We start from the raw sequence: 26620 nt of genomic DNA, 5'->3' as shown, positions 1-26620 counted from the left end.
CTGACACATCATTATTACTCAACGTCCATAGTTTACATTAGGGTTGGCTCTTGGTGTTGTACATTCTCTGGGTTTAGACAATTTTCAGGAGTTTCACTGCCCTGAAAATCCTCTGTGTCCCTCCTATTCATCCCTCCTTCCCTCCTAACCACTGGTAACCACCGATCCTGTTCCCATCTTCTCCATAGCTTTGCCTTTCCCACCCAGGATGTCATACAGTGGAATCATTCAGTATGTGGCCGTTCCAGACTAGCTTCTTTCACTTTAGTAATATGCATTTAAGGTTCCTCCATGTCTTTTCATGATAGTTCATTTCTTTTTTATTGCTAAATAATATGCCGCTGTCTGGATGTGTCACAGTTTATTTATTCACCTACTGAAGGACATCTCGGTTGTTTCCAAGTTTGGGCAATTGTGAATAAAGCTGCTATAGACACCCATGTGTGGGTTTTTGTGTGGACATGTTTACCCCACACAATTTTTAAAGTTGCACAATGATCAGAGATGTTCTGAGTGACTCTGATGGACCCATAAACATGTCAGTGACTGTATCACTTCAAGAGAGTAGGGGTCTCAGGGCCCACACCCCTGAACTTGAGTAGTCTTATTCTTCTGTTAAGTTAGCTGGATCCAGGTGAGGAGTTTATGACTAAGTCCTCAAAAGCCAACACAACAGAAACAAAAATTGACAACCGGTACTAAGTAAACTAAAGAGCTTCTGCACAGCAAAAGAAACTACCAACAGAGGAAACAGATGAACTAAAGAACGGGAGAAAATATTAGTAACTATGCATCCAACAAAGGTCTAAGATCTAGAATCCACAAGGAACTTAAACAAATCAACAAAAACAACCCCATTAAAAAGTGGGCAAAGGACACTAATAGACACCTCTCAAAAGAAGACACACAAGCGGCCAACAAATATGAAAAAATGTTCAACATCACTAATGATCAGAGAGATGAAAACCAAAACCACAATGAGATACCATCTCACACCAGTCAGAATGGCTACTATTAAAAAATCGAAAGAACAGAAGATGCTGGTGAGGCTGAGGAGAAAAGGGAACACACACACACAGTTGCTGGGATTGTAAATTAGTTCAGCCCCTGTAGAAAGCAGTTTGGAGATTTCTCAAAGAACAAAGAAATAGCATTACCATTGACCCAGCAATCCCATTACTGCATATACACCCTGAGGAGAATAAACCATTCTACCAAAAAGACACATGCACTGATGTTTACCACAGCACTACTCACAATAGCAAAGACATGGAATCAATCTAGGTGTCTATCAGTGGTGGACTGGATAAAGAAAATGTACATATACACCATGGAATACCATGCAGCTATAAAAAAGAATGAAATCATGTCATTTGCAGCAACATGGATACAGCCAGAGGCCATTACCCTAAATGAATGAATGCAGGAACAGAAAACCGAACACCACGTGTTCTCACTTTTAAGGGGGAGCTAAACACTAGGTACACATTGGGCCATAAATATGGGAACAGCAGATCCTGGAGACTCTAAAAAGGGGAGGAAAAGAGAAGGTCAAGGGTTGGAAAACTATCTACTCACTACTATGTTCACTATTTGGGTGACGAGTTCCACTGAAGCCCAAATCTCAGCATCACACAATATATTCATGTAACAAACCTGCACATGTACACCCTGCAGCTAAAATTAAAAACAGGAAGTTAGGTGGAGAGAGTGTCATCCTTCGAGGCTTGTGTCTATGTTTTGTGAGGTAGCTTCAGGGCAGCCCTTTACATCAGGTAAATTTGGCTCCACTGCTGGGGCCATACCCCCACCCTCCACGTCTTTCCACTCTGGACACACTTTTCTCAGGCCCGTTTTGCTCTGGGGCTTTTTTCTACCTGCTCGTTTCTGGGGATTCCTTCCTTGGCCTTGACAACCTCTTTATACAGGCAGGCTGGTCAATACGCTCCAGATACCTCGCTCCTCTCCATTACTCTGCACCCCCAGTTCCAGCCTCTTCAGTGTTCCCAAACTCCACACTGCCTCCTCTCAGGGAGTCGGCTGGGCTCTGAATGCTCCTGTGCATCCAGAGACCCTCCATGCGAGACCCTGGGCCATCGCAGGACCCCCCACCTGCCCCTTCTCTCTGGGACCCTGCACTGCCGGCATCCAACACTGGGTGGCGCTGTTTCACACAGTGTCGATTTTCAGTTGTTTAGCATAGGAGGTTCAATCAGGTCCCAACATGCCATCAAGCTGGATTACACAAGAGATTTAAACAGTCAGAATGCCACTCTGAAGATTAATAATTCCCCCCCCCTTTTTTTTTTGAGATGGAATCTTGCTCTGTTGTCCAGGCTGGAGTGCAATGGTGAGATCTCTGCTCACTGCAATCTCCACCTACCGGATTCAAGCGATCCTCCTGCCTCAGCCTCCCAAGTAGCTGGGAATACAAGTGCCCGCCACCATGCCCAGCTAATTTTTGTATTTTTAGTAGAGACAGGGTTTCGCCATATTGGCCAGGCTGGTCTCGGAACTCCTGACGTGAGGTAATCTGCCCACCTTGGCCTTCCAAAGTGCTGGGATTACAGGTATGAGCCACCACGCCCGGCCAATAATATATTTTAGTTCAAGATTAGTGAGAGCTAAGGAAAAATGAGAATGCTGATTGTTCTGAAATTCAGTCTCCACACGAAAACCAGCTGAGGGTTGAGTGGAAAATGGAGAAACTTTCGCAATCAAATGAAGGTAACCCTTCCTTCACTGAACAATTCACAGATGTTCACAGCCATCCAACACGAAGCTTAGTGGCTGATTAAAAGTAGCAGGATATTTTCAGGGCAAACACTGAGACTCACAGGCAGCATCAGGACTGTGTGCGCATCTCAAAAGACAAGCAGCGTTTCCCTGAGGGCGCTGAGGCTGAGGTCTTACATGGAGAGAGGATTGCCAACTGGCAAAGGCCTGCTTTTCACAAACTGCTGGAACCGACTGGATTGTCTGGCTGCTGATAGGGAGGGAAAGATCCACCAGATGTATTCAGATGCCGTGAACAGAGAAAATAACACTGCCTTCAAACGTGGACCCCTAACAGATCTTGTTTAAGAATCTAACAGTTTAGCATCTGCGTTGATCATTGCTTTTGAGTTCTGAGACATCAACATACTATGGAGATGTCCACGTCGTCAATGACGCAGCCATGCTGGCTCCAATTACTGTACCACCAGAGCTGTTGCTGCTGTTGGAGTGACATCTAGACCCGAGTACCAGAGAGCTTCATGGTTATTTCAAAAGGGCCCCGCAAAGGAAAATCAGCCCTTACCTCCTGCACTACAGTTCCTGAGTGACCCTGCTTTTATTCCATTGCTGGGATCATTAAGCCATGGGCAGCACTGTTGGGTGACTGTGGGGTTCCCATATGGGCAACTCTATATAGCAGTTCTAGGGACCCGTGAGGATTACCTTTATTGATCCCAGATCAGAGATTGGGGAGTTTGTCTGCAGAAGTTCCAAATCCTTTTTTTCTTTCTCTCCTTTCTGGACACGCAACTAAAACTACAGTTCCAGGCCCCACATGCCTGAGCTCCACACACTGGAGTGAGGGGGAAGGATTTTGTGCTCATCCAAACTGGGGCCATAGCCACACCCTGGGCGTCCCCGTCACAATCCTTTCTCTTTCTGGTAGGCTGCAGTGGAGGGGGAGTGGGCTGAACGGTGGCCTCCAAAAAGATATGTCCACCTCCCACCCCCAGAGCCTGTGAATGTGAACATATTTGGAAAAGGGTCCTTACAGATGTAATTAAGCATGGGATCTCAAGATGCGATCATCCTGGATTAACCGGGTGGGTCCTGAATCTGATGAGTGTCCCTATCCGTCAGAAGGGGAGGAGGCCACGGGAAGACAGAGGCAGAGACTGGGGTGATGCTGCCGTAACCAAGGAACCTCGAGCCACAAGACGCTGGAGGAGGCCAGGAATCTCCCCTCGAGCCTGCGGGGGGAGCACGGCCCGGCTGACACCATGAGCTTAGACTTCTGCCTCCAAAACTGTGAGGGAATGCGCTTCTGTTGTTTTAAGCCACCACACTTGTGGTAATTTGTTACAGCAGCCCTGGAAATGAACGCAGGAGGTTTCCCCAGGGTGAACTTGGGAGCCATAGGATGGAGATGGTTGACTTCCAGTCAGCCTGGGTCCCCGAATGACCTACTCACGGCCTCCCCAGCAGTGTTATAGTAGAACGAAAAAACTTCTCCTGTGGCTGGCACCCTCTTTTAAGTCTATATGTTAGAAAAATTGAAACTAATTACAGGTTTATAGTATATAAGTATTATTCCATCTTTAAGCTTTATTCAATAGTAATTTCTCCAAAGCAAAGCAAATAAAACACGTATCAAAGAAAGGAGAGATGTTCTGGGGGAGCCACGGACAAAGGCTCTGAAGCCTTTTGCTTTTTACCCAAAGATTCTTGTTTCTTTTTCTTTTTGTTTTTTGAGACGGAGTCTCACACTGTTGCCCAGGCTGGGTGCAGTGGCACGATCTTGGCTCACTGCAACCTCTGCCTCCCGGGTTCAAGTGATTCTCCTGCCTTAGCCTCCTGAGTAGCTGGGACTACAGGTACGTGCTGCCATGCCCAGCTAATTTTTTATTTTTAGTAGAGACGGGGTTTCACCATGTTGGCCAGGCTGGTCTTGAACGTCTGACCTCAGGTGATCCACCCACCTCGACCTCCCAAAGTTCTGGGATTACAGGCATGTTTCCTAGAAGCAGGAGTTATGGCATCAAGGCTGTCATTGAGAAAGGCAGTGTGCTGAGTCCAGGGCCAGTGTGGGGCTTGACAGGGTCAAAGAAATCAACAACTTACATTCCAATTCTTGACTGTCAACTTCTTTATTGTAGTGCTGATTTTAGGGATGGAGAATTACCTAACAATTAGTAAACCAGGCTCTGGAATTATCTTGCTTGGGTTTCAACCCTATTTATTAGTTATCTTGATGACCTAAGCTCCGTTTCCTCATCTGTAAAATGCGAATAATAATGCTGGAGTTGGAGGGGATGTTAAGTCATAACCCTCTCCTTCTATGTTCTAAAACAAATGGGAAGGGCAGAGCACTCAGGGAGATGGGGACAAACATTTGGGGTCTATCGATGAAGGCTGGGGTGGAGGAAGTAGCTTACCTCCATGTGGTTACTGAGGTAGCTTTGCACTGGATCGGCTTAGCTAGGCTGGACCTGTGTTCCCCATGACTCCCCTCCTGGATGGTTTGAGGTTGGCCTTGGTCACAGGAAACAGCTGCAGGTGGTGGGGTGGGGTGGCTGCATGCTCACACGCAGCAGGCTGCTGCAGCCTGGGCTCCACTGCGGCTCCCGCACGGTGACCCAGAGCTGCACGCTCTCCTGCTGGCTTGGGGCAGGAGGCAGGCACGCAACTCCTCCAGCTCCTGTGGAGTCTCTTCCTTCGGCTTCCCCGAATCCTGGACCAAGTGCAAGTGCAGCTTCCTCTGCGCGTCACCCCATCACTGAACTGGGGAGACCAGGAGGCAGCAAGAGCCAGATGCGGGCTCCATTTATCCTCACGGGTTCCAGTTCATTCTCGCTCCCCCACTGCAAGCCCATCTTTCCTTCCGACGGCGCCCTGCTGATGGTACCGCACCGTGCCACAGCCCTGCCAGGTGAGCCGGCTCCCACAGCAGGGAGGTCAAGCCCTGAGAAGAAATCCCTTGTTTGTCTGTGTCCCATGGTTCTGTCACTGACCAAATTTCCCAGCACTGAACTCTACAACTGGACACAACCCCCTCCAGGGGCAGGGCCTCCAGCGCTAAGCCCAAAGCAGATGCTCTCTACACAGGGGGCCACTGTCCAAGGTCTGTTACCTGCAAACAGAAAGGGGAAGCCACTCTTTGTGGTGGGCTGGGGGCCGCGTGGTAGCCCCTGGGGCTCCACACACACCTGGCTCTTGGTGCTTTCATCACTGGGATTTCCTCTGACTTCTCTAGCCCTCCTCATCCCGGTCTGTGCTAAAAAACTCAAGCCTGCTAACTACAGGACCTGCTCTCATTCCCTACCATTTACTTCCTCTCCCTACGGCGAACCTTTGAACAAAGAAGGGACTGAGATGCACGGGAATGCAAGACTAAGGACTTAACATAGCTGCTTCCAGCTCCTCATCAGGCTGGGAGGGCTGAAGCCACAGCTAGGCAGGGGCTACACGGTGCTCCATGCTGCCTATGTGAGTTCGAACCAACAAACCAGTCTTGGAGTGCCTCTCCCCGGTGCTTCCAGCTCTTCTCAGGGCAGTCTTCCTTCCTTCTATCCACATCAGCTTGCCAGGAAGGGCGGGGCCTGCCGACTCCTAAGGAAGCTGTGTTACCCCTCCAAGGAAAGGAACTCCCACACATTGAAAGAAAGGGCTGGTGCTGGCCAGGACCCTTCCCATTGGTGCTAAGAGGGGCACCTGTCTCGAAGGGAACACATGTCATTACAGGCAGGAGTGATGAGGAGTGCTTTCCTGGTGCGGAATTCCCAAAGAAAAGGAGCACACACTCCCGGGAGACACGTCTTTTATTTAGGAAGGAGGTCTTTCCTACTGGTGCCGGCCCCTGCCGGAGGCTGCGGTGACAGCAGGATCAGAAGCACTGCTCCCACACACAGTGGCAGTGGAGGACGGCCTCCGGCAGCCTCTTTAGAAAGCCCAGGAGTTCTCTTTATTTCAGAGAAGGGCGTTTCTATACAGGACATCACTCCACTACAGTCGTCACTTCCAACTGCAGGCTCAGGGAGACAACTCCTGACATTCATAGGTATAGATTTCCTTTAATCATATTTTAGAAATCAGCTCTTCCACACTAAGATTTACAATAAAAATAAAATAATTTGTTCTGTAAACTATAGTAGAAAGTTTCAAATGTCTTAAAAACTATCTTCCATACAATGGAAAAAGGCTTTTGTGTTCTTTTTGGGCAAAGGAAAACCCAAATACGCTGAGAGAAGACGCATGGGCGTGTCGCTGGAGTGATGCTGGAAGCACTTCTTCGCTACGGACGGTTGCTAAGAGAACAGAGTCACTTTCTCCCCTTCAGCCTGGAAGTCCAACTCTTCTCTTGCTTAAGAATCTAACCTCGAGATCTTCCAAGATGCTTAAGGCTGCTCTGCTGTTGCCTGGTCCTTGGCAGCAGCAACAAGCTCTGCGAGAGCTGGGAAGCTTTTTATGTCACTTGCTTGCAGTCCCAGCTTTTGTATCTGCAAAGGCCATGAGAATGAATTATGTTACTGCAATTCAAGCTGAATGTGGGAGGGGGAAGAAAGAAAATCTTCATCCTCTACTAAACCAGAAGACAGTTCCCTGAAGACTTGTAGGATATTTTTTCCTCTAGAGCAAAGGGTTTACTTCTTGTAAAATGTGAGGTTTTTGGGGTCAAACACTTACCATTCTAAGAAGCCAGTAGGTTAATTTATCTTAGTCCAATAAATCAGACAGAATAAGAGCCCCTTTTGTGGGCCTAAAAAACACTAGAAAAGAAAATCTACACTAGGGAAATAAAAAAGTGAACTATTTTTTAAGTAGAGAATTTTCAAAAAAGTACTGGCCTGTGCTCTTAGTTTCTTAACATATTGCCAAAAACCTTTTAGAATCAGATGAGTTGAAAACACTTTGCTTGGCACAGCAACTACCGTGGATTATTTTGGTCACTGAGACATGGCACACTATGTTCCCACTTTTGTTTAAAAATGACAATAACAACACACATACACGTATACATCCATACACATACACACACGCACCACACACGCAGAGAAAGATCCGGAAAGATACACACCAAGTATCTGTCAGCATTCTGTGGTTTGTTCTGGGACCGGGACTGCGGAGGCACCTTTTCTTTCCCTTCTCTTTCCTTTTAGTTCCCTATCCCACTCTCCTTCCTTCCTTCCCTTTCTTTTGCTCATTGGCTCTTCACCTTTCTATAATATACTTTCTTGCTTGTAAAAAGTCTTTAGGTTTTTTTGCCAAATAAAGCAACATGGCAGTTGACTTTTACCAGGATATATCTCTAAATTCATCTCAAAGCAGAAAACAGTTGAATTTTCAGTGATGATCATGACGTGTAAAAGAAATTCCTTAGTAAGCTAGAAAATCAAGGGTCTTGTTTTGACTGCTTTTATTTTTTTTGCTTTTTCTATTAACATTGTCTCAGTTCTCCAAATCAAGACCAAGTGTCCTCTTATGGAAACTTTATAATTTCAATTTTTTTCCCTCTGGAAAGGCCTCCTTTGAGGACCTACTACTGTGTGGGATGACACTTCAACAGTTTAGAAGGCCAGTTTCTGAACATCTAGAGGTTTTATGAACTGTCCTCACAGTATCATAACATTTCATTTTATGATGAAATTTCATTTTCACCTCAGACATTCATTACATGTTATCCATATCTTAAGTGATAATATCCACATTACCATTCAGCCACATGCCATGATTCTAAAATTTGTGTTTTATAGGAAACCTACAAAAGCCAACCAGGGAAGCAGAGGAGGTCTGCTCAGAGGATTTCCTACGCACCATAGAGGGATAAATGCTTTCAGTTATTTTAAGCTAAACCAGCAAGGATTTCAAAAGCCTGGGGTTAGCACCAATTAAGTATCAGGCACTCGACCAAAAAGTCCCACTGTAGTGAGCTCTGTGAGCATGGGCACTGGGGAAACCAGCAGATGGCAACAGCACCAGAGAGCATGCCACTGGACTTCAAAACGGGAATTCTCCATTTTCTTCTACCTTTTCCTTCTCATATTGCCTAGAGGCAAAATAATTTGGGAGCCCCGACTCCTAGTCGTTAACACTTGGGAAGCAATTCCCTAGCCACTGCAACAGCATCTCTGGGATCACGTGAGCCACCAAGTAACTGCCCGGCTCTCAGAATTTGGTTTCAGGCTCACTGGAGCTGCCGGCGGCTGATGGGTTACCTGCTCTCCTAAGTACTCAACATCCAGGGCCAACTGCAGCCTGATTTTGTCGTCATCACTCATGCCACCACTGGGACCGACGGGGTTGGTGGGAGTGGTTTTTCTGGCTTGTTTCAGCCTTTTCAGGCTCTCTTCCATTTTCTTCACAGAGTTCAATACATCTGACACGGTTTCGTAGTACCTTGAGCAGAAGACACGTTTACTGGTGAAAAGAGGCATTTGTGTGTAACACCAAATACAGTGACTGGCTTTGTGGACCAAAAAAAGAGATTTTTAAGATACAAATTCGTTTCCAACGAAAATTCAGCCATAGTAAGTCATTAAGTTTCTTAAAATCATTTTTTTATATATATACACACACATATATACAGACACATATGTGTATATATAGTCTTAAGTGTCTAACACAGCATTCCCTCAGAATTTAAGAAGTATGTATTTGCATGGATTTTGTTTAAAATTTAATCGAGGGTGGACATCTGTAGCTCATGCCCCAGATCAAGTAACAAGTTCATTTCCAATCAGTTCTAGGAACAGTTCATCTTTTAGAGTGTAAAAGTATTTCAGAATTTTCAATAAAGTTCATTGTCTTTAAAATACTCTCAATATAATTTTGAAATTATAAGTGAGTTATATTTCAAAGCTTTGTCTACAAGCTGGTTACTTGGCATTTGAAATGCATTTGCCCACAAAAACTGTATTAGACATTATTGTTATGTTCTAAATTAACCCATAAATGGCCACTTAAATCTTAAGTAAATAAAATACTACTGCAAAATTAATATTTAATAATTAAACAAAATCAGTAACAAAATTGAATAGCATACTTGTTGATTTAGGAAAATAGTATTTCATTAGAAAAAGACATTCATGTGTTTTAGAGGTTTTAGGAATCGAGTCCTTGTCAGCTGTAATTACTTTTAAATGTATGTTTTCTCTTCCTTGATTACCAACCTAAGTTCTTTGATTATCTGTTATGATTAGAGCCACTCTGGACTGACAGGGCTGAGCAAAGAAAGGGCCTCCAAGAAGAATGTGGCTGGACCTTGGAGAACGGCACCTGCAGGGAACGTAGGCAGGCCCAGGAGATGCAGGGGCACTGTGCACATGGCCAGTGAGGCTGCGGCCCAGGCAGAGGAAGCCGGCCCACGGGCTGTCCACGGGGGTGTGGGGAGGGAGGTAGCAAACTGCGGGACCACACTCTGACTAATCCAGTGAAGAAGCGCTAGGCAGTCTCACTGCTTTATTCATACGCAGTGCTTGATGGCCTCGGGGGTTTCTGCCGCAGACTCTTCTAAGCAAGGCCCACAAGGTCTACTTTTAATTTACTTACTTATGAGTGCTTTCACTGAGAGCGCCTTCTAGCCACTGCTGAATTATTGCTTGTTTGAGCTTATCCTTGTGTCCGTTCTGAAGCTGGAATAAGGGCTTCAGAGCACTGTCCACATAGGAGGAAGCTGTGGTTGGGACCTCCTGGAATGATGTTGGTAGGAGATAAAGATGCACAGGAAAAAAACAGAAAAGAAACAGAGTAAGTTACCCAGACCTCAAGTCCAAAAGGATACTATTAATGTTCTAGTTTTGAGACATGAACAACTTCCATCCCTCCCAAAGGTAACACTGGGGTCCACAGAAAGCTGCCTGGAGAACATGAGGGAATAAGAAGAGCCAGCACAAGAAGGTGACGTCTGGAGCCAGGCTGGGTTCAGGTGCTGGCTGACACAGCCACCCATGGCTCAGGGCATCGAAACTAGGGCTGCTTCCCATAGCTTCACGTCCACATCAATCACCTGGCAATCTCGTAAAACTCAGGTTCTAATTCTGTTGGGGGCAGAAAACTCAGGTTCTAATTCTGTTGGTGGAAGGGTTGAGTTCTGGGACTGTGCTTTTCTAGCGAGCTCCCACCCGCCAGGTGATGTGAATGCTGCTGATCATCAGACCACCGTTTGAGAAGCAAGGATCCAGGCTCAGGAATGTAACTTTTCTTAGCTCTGGTTTCTTCATCTGCAAATGACAATACTAGCACCCACTTCGTAGGAGGATAGTAAGACTATGTAAAGTGTCTAGCACGGGGTCTGACCCTAACACAGACTCTCAGGAAATATATTACTGTAGCAACCTATTGACTAGAAAGGGAGAGTTGGTAGATTACTGAAGAAAAACAACATATTTGGCAACATAAAATAGGTTTCTCTCTCTCCCACTTCCGAGAGGCAGCTTCAAATCAGACAATAAGGAGCAAATATAAAATGGCATCATATTTGCATAAAACCTATGCACACCCTTCAGTATAGTTTAAATCATCTTTAGAGTACTAACATTTGTATTTTTTTTTTAATAAAAACTTTTTTTATGTGTGGAGACTGGATGTCACTACTTTGCCCAGGCTGGTCTCACACTCCTAGGTTTAAGCAATCCTCCTGCCTCGGCTTCCCAAAGTGCTGGGATTTTGGTGTGAGCCACTACATCTGGCCTGTATTATTTTTTATTGTTGTAGTTTTTCTTTTCCCTGAATATTTTCGATCCACAGTTGGCTCTGTGGATGCAGAACCTGGGGACACAGGGGCCAACTATATTTCCAGTAACAACAAAGAGGGAACAAGATATAAAGTGTGGAATACCAGATATGGAGACAAAAATGTATAGGACTTTAAAATGTTATTAAAATGCTTTTTCTGAAAAACATACTTTTCCGCAAGACCAAAAGGAAACTGAGTACATCCTTAAATACTTTTAGGATAGGATGGGAAAGGTCTAACTATTTCAGTTTGTTGCCCAGAGCCCCTGTTCACCCCTGCCGAACCTCCCTCTCTTCATCAATACTATTCTCAGAATGGGATGAGCTCAGTCTGTCTCAGGCTACCCTGGGAATCCGCCGCTTCCTTCCTTCCTCTTTGGCTTTCCTAATACACACTTCCCCACCTCAGAATTCTCTCCCATGAATGGCGCTGACCTTATTGGTTCTTCGGTAAAGCCTGGGAACCTCCAGCGCGCTTTTTAGGAAACTGAAGCAAGAGTCACTTAAATCCTGGATGATCTTGCTACTCAAGGAGGGCACACAGGCTGACAAAGAGCTCTGGGAGTCCTCCAGGGCTGCTGTTGAGATTAAAGACTGGATTTAATCATCATGCTCAGGCCCAGATGTGAACTTCATTTGAAATACTGTCACAGCATTTACAGTATGTACTATAATAAATCAGATCAAATGAATTAAACAAAACATCTTATTTAGGGAAGTTATAATACAGAATAGAATAGAGAAACAACCAAGGATTTACAACTACAGAAGAAAATGTTAAATTAAATATACCCTACAGTCTCTGAAATTTTATTTTAAATCATTTCTTATTCAAAGATTTGCTTAGTCAAGATTCATTTTTACCTGTGATAGAAGAAAAATTCTTAAAGCCAATCATTTCAAGTTTTGGCTTGATTATTTCCAAGAGTTCTGGAAGCTGAAATAAATATGCACTTTATATATTCAGTTACTTTTTATAAATCAAAGAGAAGAGGCGATTCTATTTGCATCTACAAACGCTAGAATTTGCTAATGAATGGTGAATCTAAAATCAGGAATTTCAGTAATTTTCATCAAAGGAAAGAAACAGTTTTAATGCTTTTACTATAAAAAGATTTCAACAACATGAGAAATCACATGGTTTAATGGCTACTAACAGGCACAGAAAATAAGCAAAAACATTTTCTACTCTATGGCTCTCCATAATACGAAAATAGACACAGTAAAGACCATATTCTTACTGAAAACATACAAATTTTAAAATTCAAAACGGTATTTATTCAAGCACCACAAAATATCTAACGTTGAGGAAAGCAGAACTGTGTATCAGAGGACTTCACCACTACATTCACCCCACAGAGTTAACGTTACAAGCAAAAACATATGGATCTATACAGAGAAAACAGAGGAAGAAGTTTTAGTATTTTAGCACTTTCAAGGTATAGCTGAAGATTAAACATCAACAGAAAATACTGGGGTAAATTAATGTAAAGTAACTGAAATCCAGCCCACTAAAGATCATGCCTGAGCAGAATAAGGTGAGCTAATGGAAAAAAAAAAAAAGCGGGGGAAGCATGGCTGCTCCAGCTTGTCCCATCACTACTGAAAAGGAAGCAGGGTGGAGGTGAATACAATACAGAATGCACTCCACGCAGAAGAAGTGCACACCCTTAGAAACCCTATATGGACATGATCTGTCAGCGGAAGCTGGAGGGACACCTAGAAAGGGAGGTGAGAGGTCCTCTCTTGGGGTACCCATGGGCCCCACAATTTAAGCCCCGTAAGGCCCAATGGTGTTTGCCTTTTACACATGCTACCTCCTGTGAAAACATTAAACCAAGCACCTGGAATTCTTCTGGGACACAGGCTTACCTGCTCCTGAAGCTTGTCCAGGTCTGCAACCACATACAGGAGCTGAGTGCGGGAAATGGAAACCACAGGCTTTGTTTCTGAAGGACCACTTCCTTGGTCTTCAGTGTTTCCTTGGGTGATGGAAGGTTCTTTGCTACCAGTTACCAAAGGTTTCTTGATCTCCTTGGGACTTTCATTAGAAATGGGCCTGAGTGAAAGCTGAAAAAGGATTTCACTGATTAACTACTTTTACACTAGCAAGATACATGAGCATTTATATATTACATATGTGTGTCAATAACTCACCATTAAACGCTAGCTGTCTACATAACACTTAGTAAAAACTTACTAATAAAAGTACACCTTATTGTATCTACAGGAAGGAGTGAAGTACTAAGAGAAACAAGGACAAACTACGCCCCCATGTACATTTACCTTCTGGAACTTGTCTACTTTCTGGTGATAAAAAAAAACCATGTGAAAAATAAAGTACCCAAACCACAATAAAATTAATTTTGGGGACATCACAAGTTTTAAAAAAAAAAATCAATTATGTTAGGCAAATAACATATCATATTTGTAATTATAATTAATAAGGGTAAAATATCAAAATCCAAACCTTCAAATACAAAAAACAAAGTGTTCTTTGCGTAACATTGTTTATAAGGGAAAAAAATTAAAAAGAAGTAAGCTAGCATCAAGAAAAGAATGGGATAGAATGGGATAATGAACATTCAGGGCAAAGTAATCTATTACAGATAAACAGAGAATTCCTGGCTAGCAAGAACACATGCTTAGCCTAACTGAATAATCGTCCTAACCCAACTCTGTCAGGGGAATCATACAGCGGTCTTCAGAAACAGCTGACGGCCCAGGGTGGTCCACTAAGACGCTTCTGAGCAGAGGGAAGGCAAAAGGGAAAGACAAACTAGATTTCACTAGACTCCCATTACCTGACAGGAGCTTTAGTCCAAATAAATCCTCACAACAGCCACGTATAGAAGCTGTTTTCCCATTCTCCAGATGAAGACTCAGCTTAATTTCTCTAGGTCCACAGAATTAAAAAGTTCAAGAGCCAAAGTTTGACACTGGCTCCAAAGCTGACACTCTTTCCATTAAAATACACTGCAAGAGAAGGACTGGGATCCTTTCCTACTCCAAATAACAAAGATTTTATTCAAAGTGTGCTGTTTTCTCCATGTTGTCTTTTTTATTTTTTAGAACACATCTCCTTTGCATACTCCTCACACTGCCATGACTGGTTTACCTGAGAGTCTGTTACTCACGCTTCCCCCAGAGAAAGGGCAGCACAGCTATCCGAGGTCCTAGTAAGAACCCACAGGGCTGGTGCTGAGCATTGGACTGTACTAACGCTCTTGTGGATCAAGAATTTCTGGCTTTTTGTAGAGTATTAATAAGTCACCAAGGGCATGTGGATATTTAATACATTTGATTATTTGAAAAGGGAAAAGGATATTCAAAAAAGAAAAGACAATTTTAATACCTTTTTATGTTGATGACAATATCGTTTTGTAACCTTCCAAATATTAAGTATTAAAATGCACCTATTTTTATTTCTAATGATTTTCATAATCACCTTGAAATTAAAATGAACATCTTTTTTTTTAATTTGGAGGCAGTTCAAAGAATCTGGTTTTGAGAAGGGAAAACATGGACTTGCCAGAGTGGTGCTTTTCAACAAAACAAGTTCGTGATAATAGACACCCCTAAATGCAATGCTTGCAGGAGTAAAAGTGAAACACAGAAACAGAGCTGCAGATAATCCTGGGAAGTCAGACTACTGGGGTCCTCTGAATTAACCTCTCATGGCATTTACAAAAAGCTTAAGGAGTTAGCCTAACATCTTTAATTTTTATCAGTATTGATTATGGATGAGCTCCATGGCCAGCCCTTACCTCACTGACAAACACAGAGTATCGTGCCAAAATCTGCAGAGTTAATCTCCACAGGCGATGCACCAGCAACGGCAAGAACATCTCATCTGACCAACACCTCCTGAGGCTGTTCCAAGTTCTATGAGAAGCCAAAAGGCAATATGGACTTTCAGCTAGAGAAAAACAACAACAACACACATTTAAGGAATTTCAGACAATTTTAGGCTATAATCTAATGTGAGACTTTTGATGTATGATTCAAAGGTAAAGAAAGTGGCCTTCTGAAGAAAACCATGTGGTCAGCAAAGCTGTTGGAGGCACAGGGATGAGGAGTGGCCACAATCCATGTTCCCTACCACATCCTTCATGCCACGCACAGTTTTACATGACACTATCTCCCAGGTGTCTGGATAAACATCAAACATATATAGCATTCAGAAATAATGTTTAATAGGTACTTTATACCCAATCAACAAACATGGGCTGGAGTGGCAATCACTTGCAGAGGTTTAAACTTCAGTTTCAAATTTGTCCTGTTTCACAAGAGTCTTCCTCTATCTCAACATACTTCTTATTCTTTTAGAAGAAGTTAACTACATATGACCATTTTTGGCAAAGACAGATGAAAACAAATTCTGAAGCTAAAACTGATTCAAAATGATAGGAGACTTAGCTGCATAAAAGAGAGTGGAAATTTAAGTCGAGGAACCTAGATATAAGCACACAGTATTTCAGTGGTCACTAGGAATAAATATATGATACAAAAATTAATGAGGCTGTCAGAGTATGCAAACATGTACTGCTAAGTCCACATATCTACAGCTGTTACCTGCCCAGCAGCCCAGCATAGGCAGCCAGGGCCCAGGAGGCCCAGGATGCATGCTTCAGCTGTGAGTCATTGTCAGTGAGAGGCAGGAGCACCCTGACCCTCTACCATGCAGACCAGTCCTCAGCCTGGGAGGAAGGCAGATCACAGCCCATTTGCTAAAAAAACCAGCTGATCACATAAGCACACCAAGGGGCCAAGTTATATTCAGGAATGAAAATGAGGTCTGTTTCCTATATTCTTATTCCTTTTTCATCTTTATAAAGCAAGAACTCTATGTACCAAAACTATTTGGTTTATTTTTACCTTATTAAAAAAAAGAAGGGCTGGGCATGGTGGCTCATGCCTGTAATCCCAGCACTTTGGGAGGCCATGGTGGATGAATCACTTGAGGTCAGAGTTCAAGACCAGCCTGGCCAACATGGTGAAACCCTGTCACTACTGAAAATACAAAAGTTAGCCAGGCGTGGTGGTGTATGCCTGTAATCCCAGCTACTTGGGAGGCTAAGCCAGGAGAATCACTTGAACCTGGGAGGCGGGGGCTGCAGTGAGCCAAGATCATGCCATTGCACTCCAGCCTGGAAAACAAAGAGAGACTCCATCTCAAAAAAAAAAAAAAAAAAAAAAGAGTCAAACTAAGTGATTTTAAGGTCCAACTTAAGGCATGATAAAACAAACAAACAAACAAAAAACAAAAACCAAAAAAAACCAGTGAAAGTATGCTCAGAGTATTATGATCTAGCTGACATGGTGAACTGAATGAACTCATTTAGGATACCATGCCACTTATCACTTTGGGGGTGTTACCTGGGGCATCTTCCAGGACATCTGTAAGTGTTGCTTCTAAGGATCCTGCTATTTCTCTAAATCTGAGATAAAAACAAGAACACGAATTAGTGTTTATGACTCTGACAGATGCCTTTCCCTATCCATCCTCTGTTTTTCCTAAGTAACAGGAACTTTCTCTGTCACTCACTGGTAAGTCCAGCCTCGAAATGACTATTCTCCCAGCCTTTTTTTTTTTTTTTTTTTTAACTGAACAAGAAATCGTGACTAAGCCACTGTTATATAAGGGTTCTCTGTTATTTGCAGCTGGTCTGAATCATAACCTTCCCCATGTTTCTCAAATTAAACAAACTGCCAGTTAAGTCTCCATCAAGAAGTTGTCAGGTGAGTAGCACCTGCTTATGATCCTCTATTCACTTCAAGGCCATAAAACTTTGGTTCCTCCAACCCATCTATCTTAACACCATCACAGGTAGGTAAACGTCCCCAGGGTAAGAAAGCTGCAGTTCTGTACCTGTGTTGGCAGCTTGAGAAAAATCACGGGAAGCAGCCAGTTAAAACTAGAACTCGCTGCTTGGTGCTCTTCTAATCTGCTGACCCTCTCCCACGTCCATGGTACTTGCCCTTTGGGTACTAATGCTCAGTGTCTGTACCAGTGCTTCCTAGATGTGCGTTCTTTTTTTCCTGATGACAGCTGGCTCACCTGGCACCTCAGCTCATCCTGTCACAGACCTCTGTTCTAATAATGGATATGGACATGTTTTTATGACTTTGTGAAAGGCTGCGTGTTATATAGTTTTTTTAAGCTAGCTGCTTCGGCAGGCATTGTTTTCTAACTGTATAACTCTTCCAATTTCATACCTGTCTTTACTAGCATGCTCTTTTGTCACCTGCTAATTGCCTTACTAGTAATGAATTCTGATGCATGCTCAATATCAATTTATCCAACTGATATGAAATTATTTTTTATAGTACATAATGTGCTTTTAAAAAGCGGTTCAGAGACTGAGCTAAAGGCAACTGTCTAAAGAATAAAAAGAACAGCTTGACACAAAAAGCTGCAGCCCTACCCAACACAGCTGAGCACTGAAGACACCAAGGCTATCCTGGACCATTATAGCTGGCTGGTTTCCAGTAGCCGTCCTGTCTGCCCCATGGAAAGAAAGGAACTCTCTAATTGCCCAGTGAAGCTCACAAAAGGCTAGTCTTTTCCTGCTGCAGTTGAGAGGTACAGAAGGAACAAGTGACAGATGGAAAAGTGGGATAAGAGAGCACTGGAGGCTGGGCGCGGTGGCTCATGCCTGTAATCCCAGCACTTTGGGAGGCCAAGACGGGCGGATCACGAGGTCAGGAGATCGAGACCATCCTGGCTAACACGGTGAAACCCCGTCTCTACTAAAAAAAAACTACAAGAAAGAATTAGCCGGCCGTGGTGGCGGGCGCCTGCAGTCCCAGCTACTCGGGAGGCTGAGGCAGGAGAATGGCGTGAACCCGGGAGGCGGAGCTTGCAGTGAGCCTAGATCGCGCCACTACACTCCAGCCTGGGCGACAGAGCGAGACTCCGTCTCAAAAAAAAAAAAATAATAATAATAATAGAGCACTGGAAACTAGCCCAGGAACAGCAGTAAGAGGAGGCAGTGACACTGAACACGGGAACAAGGGAGATGGGACTGCTCTGCACCTGGGAGAGCAAACCAGCTCCTAGAGCTCAACCTCAGACCCCCAGTCCTGCCTTTCTTCAAAATCTAAACAAAATACAGGAAGTTAGCCCTGATACAGAAAAGGCCTGATAGCTGACACAGCACTGTTTATATCAGGGAAAAACTGAAGCAACCTAAATGGCCAAAAGAAAGAATATGGTTACAGAATCTGCAGTATATTCAATGGACCAGTATGCAGTATTAATGTGGAAGCTTGATGCTATAAACCAATAAGAAAAAATAGGTATAATTTAGTACTATGCAAAGACATGGGCTACAGAGTTTTATGTATATTTACGATAATTCTGAAAAGCATACAAATGAAAAAGGACCAAAAAAATGCAGCAGAGCCTTGATCCCTGCACTTCACAGAGAGGTTCTGCCTATCTTTGAGCAGGGACAGTGATGTATGATTACAACTGCCCGAGTCACTTGGCCTAGGTGTGCTCCCCAGCCAGGGGACCAGCCCCTCACACAGCTCTGCTGTGCGGTAACTGCCAGGAATGAAGCAACAGAACATATTTCTTCTTGGAAAATGGCCAAAAGAGAGAGGGAACCTCTGTTGAAATCTGAAAAGCTATGCTGTGGTTTTCATGTGCACATCAAATGTCATTCTACTCTCAACAGGATCCATGTAAGAAGGGCAACCCCAAATACAAACATTTCTAAATTCTTAAATATAGGCCCGGGGAAGGTCTCTAGACATATTCCTCCACGAACATCACAGGGCTACAATAATACTTAAATAAAAATTACAATGGCGATAACAATAGTGATGCCTACTGTTTTTTTTCTCTGAAGTATCAGGAGCATCATAAGTGCACCCGTCTCTCGTGGATACACATGTCTGAGAGGAGTGCAGGGACAGGAGAGAAAGGGCTACCCGCACCTTAATATTACTACGTAGATTCCACATCATAAGACTGTGTTCAGCATATACTATGTAATACAGTATATACATGTGAATGTACTAGAAATATTTCAACTTTAAAAAGAATAGCAAACTGAAATTTAGCCTTTGGCATTTAAAGGGCTAACACCTGCAGTTTCCAGGCAGTCACTGACTCATTATAATTTGAGGCTGTTTTGATCACATCTGCATTTAATTTCTTCCCATGAGAAACTAAGTCCTCATCTACTTTCCAATATGCCCATAGGAGCAAATGAAATGTAGACACAGCGGGGTCTCAGGGACAGTGAGAGGATACAAAATGTGTTCACAAGAATTGTGGTGATGGCTGGGCTGGGGAGGTGGCTTTTTTCCCGAAGATGATTGGGATATGGGTAGTCAGATCCAGGAGCAGAAAACTTCTACTGAGAGTGCAATATTAATATTTCTTCTTAGGAAATGTCCAACCATCACCACCCCACTGTCTTTAGGTTTACTTCAAATGACCTTGAAATGAATCTGATGACAATGCAACTCTGACCCTAACCATGTTTGCGGAACTTTTTGTCATCCTTCAGAGCAAACAACCCAACACCTGATAAAAATCAATAGAAAAGTTCTACAAAGTCTTAATGGAATTTACTTTTTAGATGGAAAAACAAATGTACTAAAAACAAGTTCTACACTTCATAACTCAAATGTATTTTTTTAAATTTCACGAATTTTAAATAAAAGAGGTTTTTTCAAAAAGGCCAATCAACTCCTTTGAAGGCTTAAGGCTGAAATCTGGTGAAGGTAAAAAAGACTTTCAGGGAATTGGCTGAGTTTCAATGGAGTTTAAGCCCCAATTACCAGCTTTGAGAGAAACTGAAACGAAGGGAGATGCAGCTGAAGCCAAGCTGTGCCATCACCAAGGGGCCCAGCCTGGCAGAGCCAAGAGCACAGGCTGAAATAGCCCATGGGGGCTGCAGGAGGTGCAGTGGTGGGATGGAAGAGTGAGGTAACGGTGCATGGGTCCCAGGGTCTGAGGAAAAGGACCAGGAAAGAGTTTGGAGGCAGGAAGCAGAGGAGTATGTTTGTGAGGTGATAGCATTAGATAACCAAAGTAATCTAACTCCAAACCTGGATGACAGAGAGATGGGGAAATGTAAACCTTATTTCTCCATAGCAGTATCATTTTATAAAACGATGCTTTACTATTTTAAATCCTGCTCACAAATCAAAAAGGCTTCTTGCCCTGGCTTGATGTTGATTATCATACAACAACTATTTCCAGTGCATCCCATTAACATCTTAGATGAACAAATCCATAATTTCCTGCTGAGAGACAAACCACATGATGACGCAACCTTGGAAAATTTAGCATAAAACACAGTATTGTAAGTGAAAGGGCACCTTACTACTTCATTCTGAGAACTGTGATTTCATTATAAAAAGATGATTACATACATTCTCAATCATCCCAAGCAATTATCATCAGGGGACCTAATTCTTGATCTCCTTCTCTGTAATTATTCCTCAGAACTCTAGGGGAAAGGACTGCATCATAATTAATGAAAGCATCCAGCAATGTAAATAAAAAAGCCTATGATTCTTCAAAGAGCATTTCAGGTAAAATGCCATTCTATGGAAGAACATATCATGACCTCATTCAAGAGAATCTGCAAAAATGGCTATTATCATCTGTTTCTCCAATGCACTGTATGATGTTAAGGGTTCATCCTACATTTCCCCAAGTATTTTATAGAATGGCTTATTGACAAAGGTGATATCATCATGAAACCTGGAAGAAAAATGTCACCATTTTCCAGAATAGAGGGCACAAATGTCACAAAGATGATAAGCGAAGCCGAAATAATGATGAGGCTTCTCATACACTAATAGATGGAACCAGCTGCAAAGAACACTTAAGGCTCTGCTTTTCCCCATTCCCTCTAGCGGACAAGTATCTCAGATGAGCAAAAACAGATGTGAGACAGGTTCATTATTTGAGGCAGATGATGACACAGGGAAAATGGAAAAAAAGAGCTGCTGTATAACTCCTACTTTCTCTTTTCACAATGAATGAGGACATGGTGGGTGGGAATGAGGCGGGGCTTGGAGTCAGCTCCTTCCAACTCTTGTGTTCTGAGCTCTCCAATTACCAAAAAATAAAACTTACGTTTTTGTCATGCAAGTCAGACTTTGGCAACCATAATACTTCTTATGTATCTTTCTCCACTTTCAATTTTGTCTCCCAAAGCCTATTATAATGATCAGAGAAAAGGAGCCACTAATTGGCACAACAACCTTAATTGGCATTCAAATTCTGTTTTAGAAGGGGGTGGGGGTGGGGGTGGCGGTGAATAAATGACCAACCTTATTTGAAAATAAACAGGCAAGTTCCACTTATTATTGAAGCTATGATAGGCAGGATGTGCTCTTAATCTTTTTACACTAGCCTGTGATCCACATTGCCGTTCAAATCTTCTGACAAAATCCATACTTATGGTATATTTCTAAAATAAAAACAAATGGAAAATTTTCATTATCAGAAAACTAACCAGAACAGGGAGCATGTACTGCAAACTGTAATCAAGATAAAGAAGCTCAACACATAAGAATCACAGTTTCTAGAGTTAACAGGGACCTTGTGAGATCTTCCTTCCAATGTCCCATTTAAAGATGCGTAAATGCCCAAAGTGGTTCTGTGATATGTCTTCCGTGTCTTCCATGGCAAAGCCCATCTGAGACCCAGGCACTCCAAGTCTGGTGCTCTTTAAATGGTAGTGCTCATGTTCTAGGGCCCCCTACCCCAGCCCACTGGAATTTGAATTGACAGCAGATTAAATGACATAATTCATCATTGCCTCACATAGGAGAAAGAACAGAAGGAGAAAATTCTGAAGAAGAAAGGGAGAGAAGAGAAATAATCGAACCATGTGAGTATTCGTATCATTTTTATAAATAAGATAGCATGAAAACTGACAGGGAGATGTACCAAAACCATTAAGAGTGGCAGCTAACTCGTAGCATTTATCATCAACACACTGTGCTTAGAATTGTATTATTTAATTTAACCCACAAAACTACCCCACAAGGCAATGGCTATCATCCTCATCATCATCCCCCATTTTACAAATGATGCTTCTTCTTCTGTTGAGGCTCGCAGAGAACCTGCTCAAAAGACAAGCTAGGAGGTAGAGGAAGCAGAACGCTAGTCAGTCAGTTGAGCAAAACTGCGACTGCACTGCACGTTGCTTTTGTGGGTACTTTATTCCCGAAGCCCCCAGGCTCTAAGAACACTGTTGGCTTTTTTATGTTCTTCTCAATTAAAAGGGGCTCAATCCAGGGTCACCAAACCATTCATCTAAATATGCTAAAGTCTGTGCTTAGACAGGATTTTGTAGTAGTAAAAACTACAGGCTTTAAATTTCTTTCAAAAGATTTTGGGCAAACTTCTGTTATCCCAGAGGGTGGTCTAGGTGTGCAGAGTTGAGACAAAAATCGGGATTATTCTTCCCTTTTGGGACAAAACTATACCTCTGCATATAATGGATGCTAAAAATATATATATAAAGATACTTCCCTCTTACAAGAAACATGTTACATTAAGGCTTAAAGCTGAAAGTATTTCTGGAAATAAATGGATACTATCTGCTGGAAACTTTCACAAACGTTAAGTATTAGCCTAAAATTCTAAAGTCAAGTTCTATCGGAAAGGTTCATTTCTGAGCTGAAACATTTCCTGAGCCAAACATGCTCAATATGAGTCTCTAAAGCATAGAGCAAATTGTAAAGCGTCTTTACATTTGCCAGTGCTTAAAGCTTACAATTGCTACTGCTTAAAGCCATTATTTCACTCTCCTTATGCTACCTTAAAAGCCTACTTTTTAAAATCACAAATGTTGTTGCTACAAAATTTATTGAAAACAGCACAATCCTGTTATTCAATGCACTGTAATATGGGACAATCTGCCAAGAGATAAGGTAAGCTGCATTTCTGGGATGGTAAACCTCCCAATGTGTTGTCTTATCTGTGGGAAATCTGCTGGGCCCCAGGCTGTTTACGCTTATCTTGTGCCTCTCTACACTTAAAAAATCAATAAACAAATTCACCAGGGAGGCTAGACAAAGAACAAATACAACTTCCAGAAATAAAAAAAAATGACAATTAACTGGAAACTCAATATGCAGGTGGAAAAGAGTTTAGATACAACTAAGAATGGAATTAGTGACCTATAAGACAGACTGTGAAATTATCGAGAATGCAGCAAATACAGAGGATAGGGTGAGCCGGTCTAAACAAGAGATCTAGATGGAGATGATGGAGGAAGGAAAGAAAAGCACAATTGAAGAAATAATAAATAAAAATCTTCCAGAATGGATGAAAGACACCAATTCTCAGATTCAGAAAAACCTATCAAATCCTAAGGATAATAATTAAAAAAAGAAGTTCTACTGGACATATCACAGCAGAACTTATTTAGCACACCAAAGTCACACAGAAGATCTTAAAAGCAGCCAGAGAAAAAAGGCATTAACTACAAAGGAATAACAATTAAATTAACAGTGAACTTAATAATGCAACTCAAAAGACAATACTCAAAGTGCTGAGAATTCTATTAATATATCCAGCAAACTGACCTTACAAACAGAAGCAATACAGTTATTTTCAGACAAACGCAAACTGAGAAATTATTTAAAAAAATAAATTATTATCAACAGAGCCTTACTAAAAAGTCTTCTAACATGAATTTCAGAAGAACGATTCAAGAAGGATGAGCTGACATTCAAAAAGGAACAGTAAGCAATGACAAACATGTAGGGTAATTCCCAGAGGATGATGACTATTTAAAACAATAAAAATGCCCAGTTTTTAAGATTAAAAAAAAAAATAGAAGTACGAGCAAGGAAACAAAAATATATACTATGAGAAGGGATGGCTGGCGTTAATGTGCTCTAAGTTCGCGTATTGTCCAGGAGAAGGCTCAAGAACATCAATCAACTTTAGATTCTGTTAAGTAACCACTAAGGTTACTGAATATATACAGAAATAAAGGGTACAACTTCCAAATTAGTAGAGGGGACAAAATGGAATAAAGACAGAAAACAGATCCCCAGAAGTCTAAAATACAAAGAAGGTGAAAAAAGAAGGGAGGAAAAAAAGATGGGAGGAAGGAAATAAGGGAAGAAAACTGGAACAAAGAGAAAGTACAAAATGAGTCAAATGTATTGACAATTAGAATCACTGCAAATTTAATAAAGTACCTAATTAAATGACAAAGATTATCTCATTGCATAAGAAACCAAAAACCAAAATCCAGGGAAGGAGAAGGAAGAAAAGTACCAAGAGGCTGAGCCTTTAAAATGATACAAAGGAAAACAAACTTATACATTAACTTTTTAAATCCTAACCATGAAATCTTTTTTCTTTTTTAAGGGGGAAAAAAGCCGGGGGTGGAACAGGGCTGGACATGGGGGCTCACCTGAAATCCTAGCACTTTGGGAGGTTGAGGGGGAAGGACTGCATGAGGCCAGGAGTTCAAAACCAGCCTGGGCAACAGTGAGACCCATCTCCACAGAAAAGGAAAAAGAAAAAGAAAAGGAAAAGGAAAAGAAAAGAAAAGAAAAGAAAAGAAAAAGAAAAAGAAAAAGAAAAAGAAAAAGAAATGAAAAGAAAAATTGACCAGGCATGGTGGTGTGCACTGAAATCCCAGCTACTCAGGAAGCAGCAGAGAGGACTGCTTGAGTTCAGGAGTCAAAGACTGCAGTGAGCTATAATTGTGCCACTGCACTTCACCCTGGGCGACAGACTAAGACCCTGTTTCAAAAATAGTAACAGTAATAATAAAATAAAATATAAATTAAAAAAGGAAATAAATATTGGGGCTAACTTTTAAATTATAGAGGACATTTATATAGTCTATTTTAAAATCCAATCAATTCCTTTGTACTTGCTGCTTGAAAAAATCCAATGAGTACTCTTTGTTTTCATTCAAAATTATATGGCAGAGATGTACAAACTTAATTTTTCACAGAAAACTGCAAAAACACTGGCTTTTAACGGTCCTCAGGATGTTTTTAAGAAAATAATGTACATTTCTACTCACACTTGTATCTAGACTTAATTATGCTTTATATTATAAAATGAAAATGTTCTTATTCCTAAAAGTATCATAGCTCATATCTTGGATAAAGTGATGTGTGTGTTTTAAGGTAAATGTTCACTTAGCAACTCAAATTTTTATTTTTAATAAACCACAGAACCAAGACTAAGCAGAAGAGAACATGATATTTCTCCAGTCTCCGGTTAACATCTTCAAGAATCAAGACGATGGGCAGAGATACCTCATGAAATGCATCGGGATTCCCAGGATTAAAAAGCGAGGGTAACTTTTCTTCTAATCCTTGTACTATTTGTGGCCAGACAGAATTCACCAAAAAGTCATATCCAGGAACAGTATTGCCTTTTTCACTGTAAAATAAGAGCACATTTCAGTAAAATACACCATAATCTATTTACAAAGAGCAAATTTCCACTGTGTTGCTTCTGCCAAAAGATCTGCAGTCTAAAACTTATTTCAACTTAAAAAAAAAAAACATATTTGTAATTTAGTTTGTTTCTAGACTCAAATTTCTATTCCACTCCTTAATCTCAGTCTCACCTCACACCCGGCAAATCTCCTAGATCCTGACTCCTCCACCTGGTGTCAAGGCTAATCACCTCGGTACACTTTTCCCTCTAAAATACTTCCCACCACCTTTATACTCCTATCTTGGGGAAAAAAAGTAGAGTAGTCTAATACTACAGGAAAAATAACCTTCACGTTACTGAACACCAATAAACCATACAGCATTGTAAATTATGCTAATTTATAGATTAATAACAGCTTTTATTTACTAAGCTATCTCTAAGATTACTTTCAGTTCTAAAATTCTATGACTATCAAATGGGAAATCTTATCACAAATCTTGACACAAAAATCTGATAATAGATTAATTTTTTGTGTGTGTGTGCGCTTGTCTTATTTTGTCTTTGTTTAGCACCAGACTTTAAATTCCAAATTCCCAAATGTAGATGACAGGCAGCACTGAGACAAAAGCATGCGCTTCGGAGCCAGTGTGCCTGATTCAAATACTGGAGCGTGGGCAAATCATTTAACTTCTCTGTGCTTTGGTTTCTTCATCTTTCAAATGGTGATGATAATAGTACCAACTTCACAAAGTCATAATAAGAATTAAT

General features: G+C 41.9%; 1 protein-coding gene across 2 annotated transcripts in view; it reads right to left on the bottom strand.

The window, feature by feature from the left end:
- Positions 1–6522: 6522 nt before the first annotated feature.
- COG2 (component of oligomeric golgi complex 2) overlaps positions 6523–26620 on the bottom strand; it is a 51684-nt gene continuing 31586 nt past the window's right edge. Inside the window, exons 9-18 of one of the 2 annotated variants that reach the window (XM_050769165.1) lie at positions 25726–25852; positions 21754–21893; positions 16828–16889; positions 15216–15367; positions 13321–13518; positions 12313–12385; positions 11884–12026; positions 10264–10403; positions 8931–9111; positions 6523–7214 (exon numbers count right to left, since the gene is read on the bottom strand). In XM_050769165.1, coding sequence (XP_050625122.1) covers positions 7113–7214; positions 8931–9111; positions 10264–10403; positions 11884–12026; positions 12313–12385; positions 13321–13518; positions 15216–15367; positions 16828–16889; positions 21754–21893; positions 25726–25852 — 1318 coding nt within the window. In that variant the 3' untranslated portion in view covers positions 6523–7112. The remainder of the gene's footprint in view (positions 7215–8930; positions 9112–10263; positions 10404–11883; positions 12027–12312; positions 12386–13320; positions 13519–15215; positions 15368–16827; positions 16890–21753; positions 21894–25725; positions 25853–26620) is intronic. The other variant, XM_050769176.1, reaches the window with a different exon arrangement.

Source organism: Macaca thibetana, chromosome 1 (assembly GCF_024542745.1).
Source record: "Macaca thibetana thibetana isolate TM-01 chromosome 1, ASM2454274v1, whole genome shotgun sequence".
In the NCBI taxonomy this organism is placed as follows: Eukaryota; Metazoa; Chordata; class Mammalia; order Primates; family Cercopithecidae; genus Macaca; species Macaca thibetana.
Note: the sequence above shows the minus strand (reverse complement) of the source record. Positions and strands in the feature narration are given on the sequence as shown.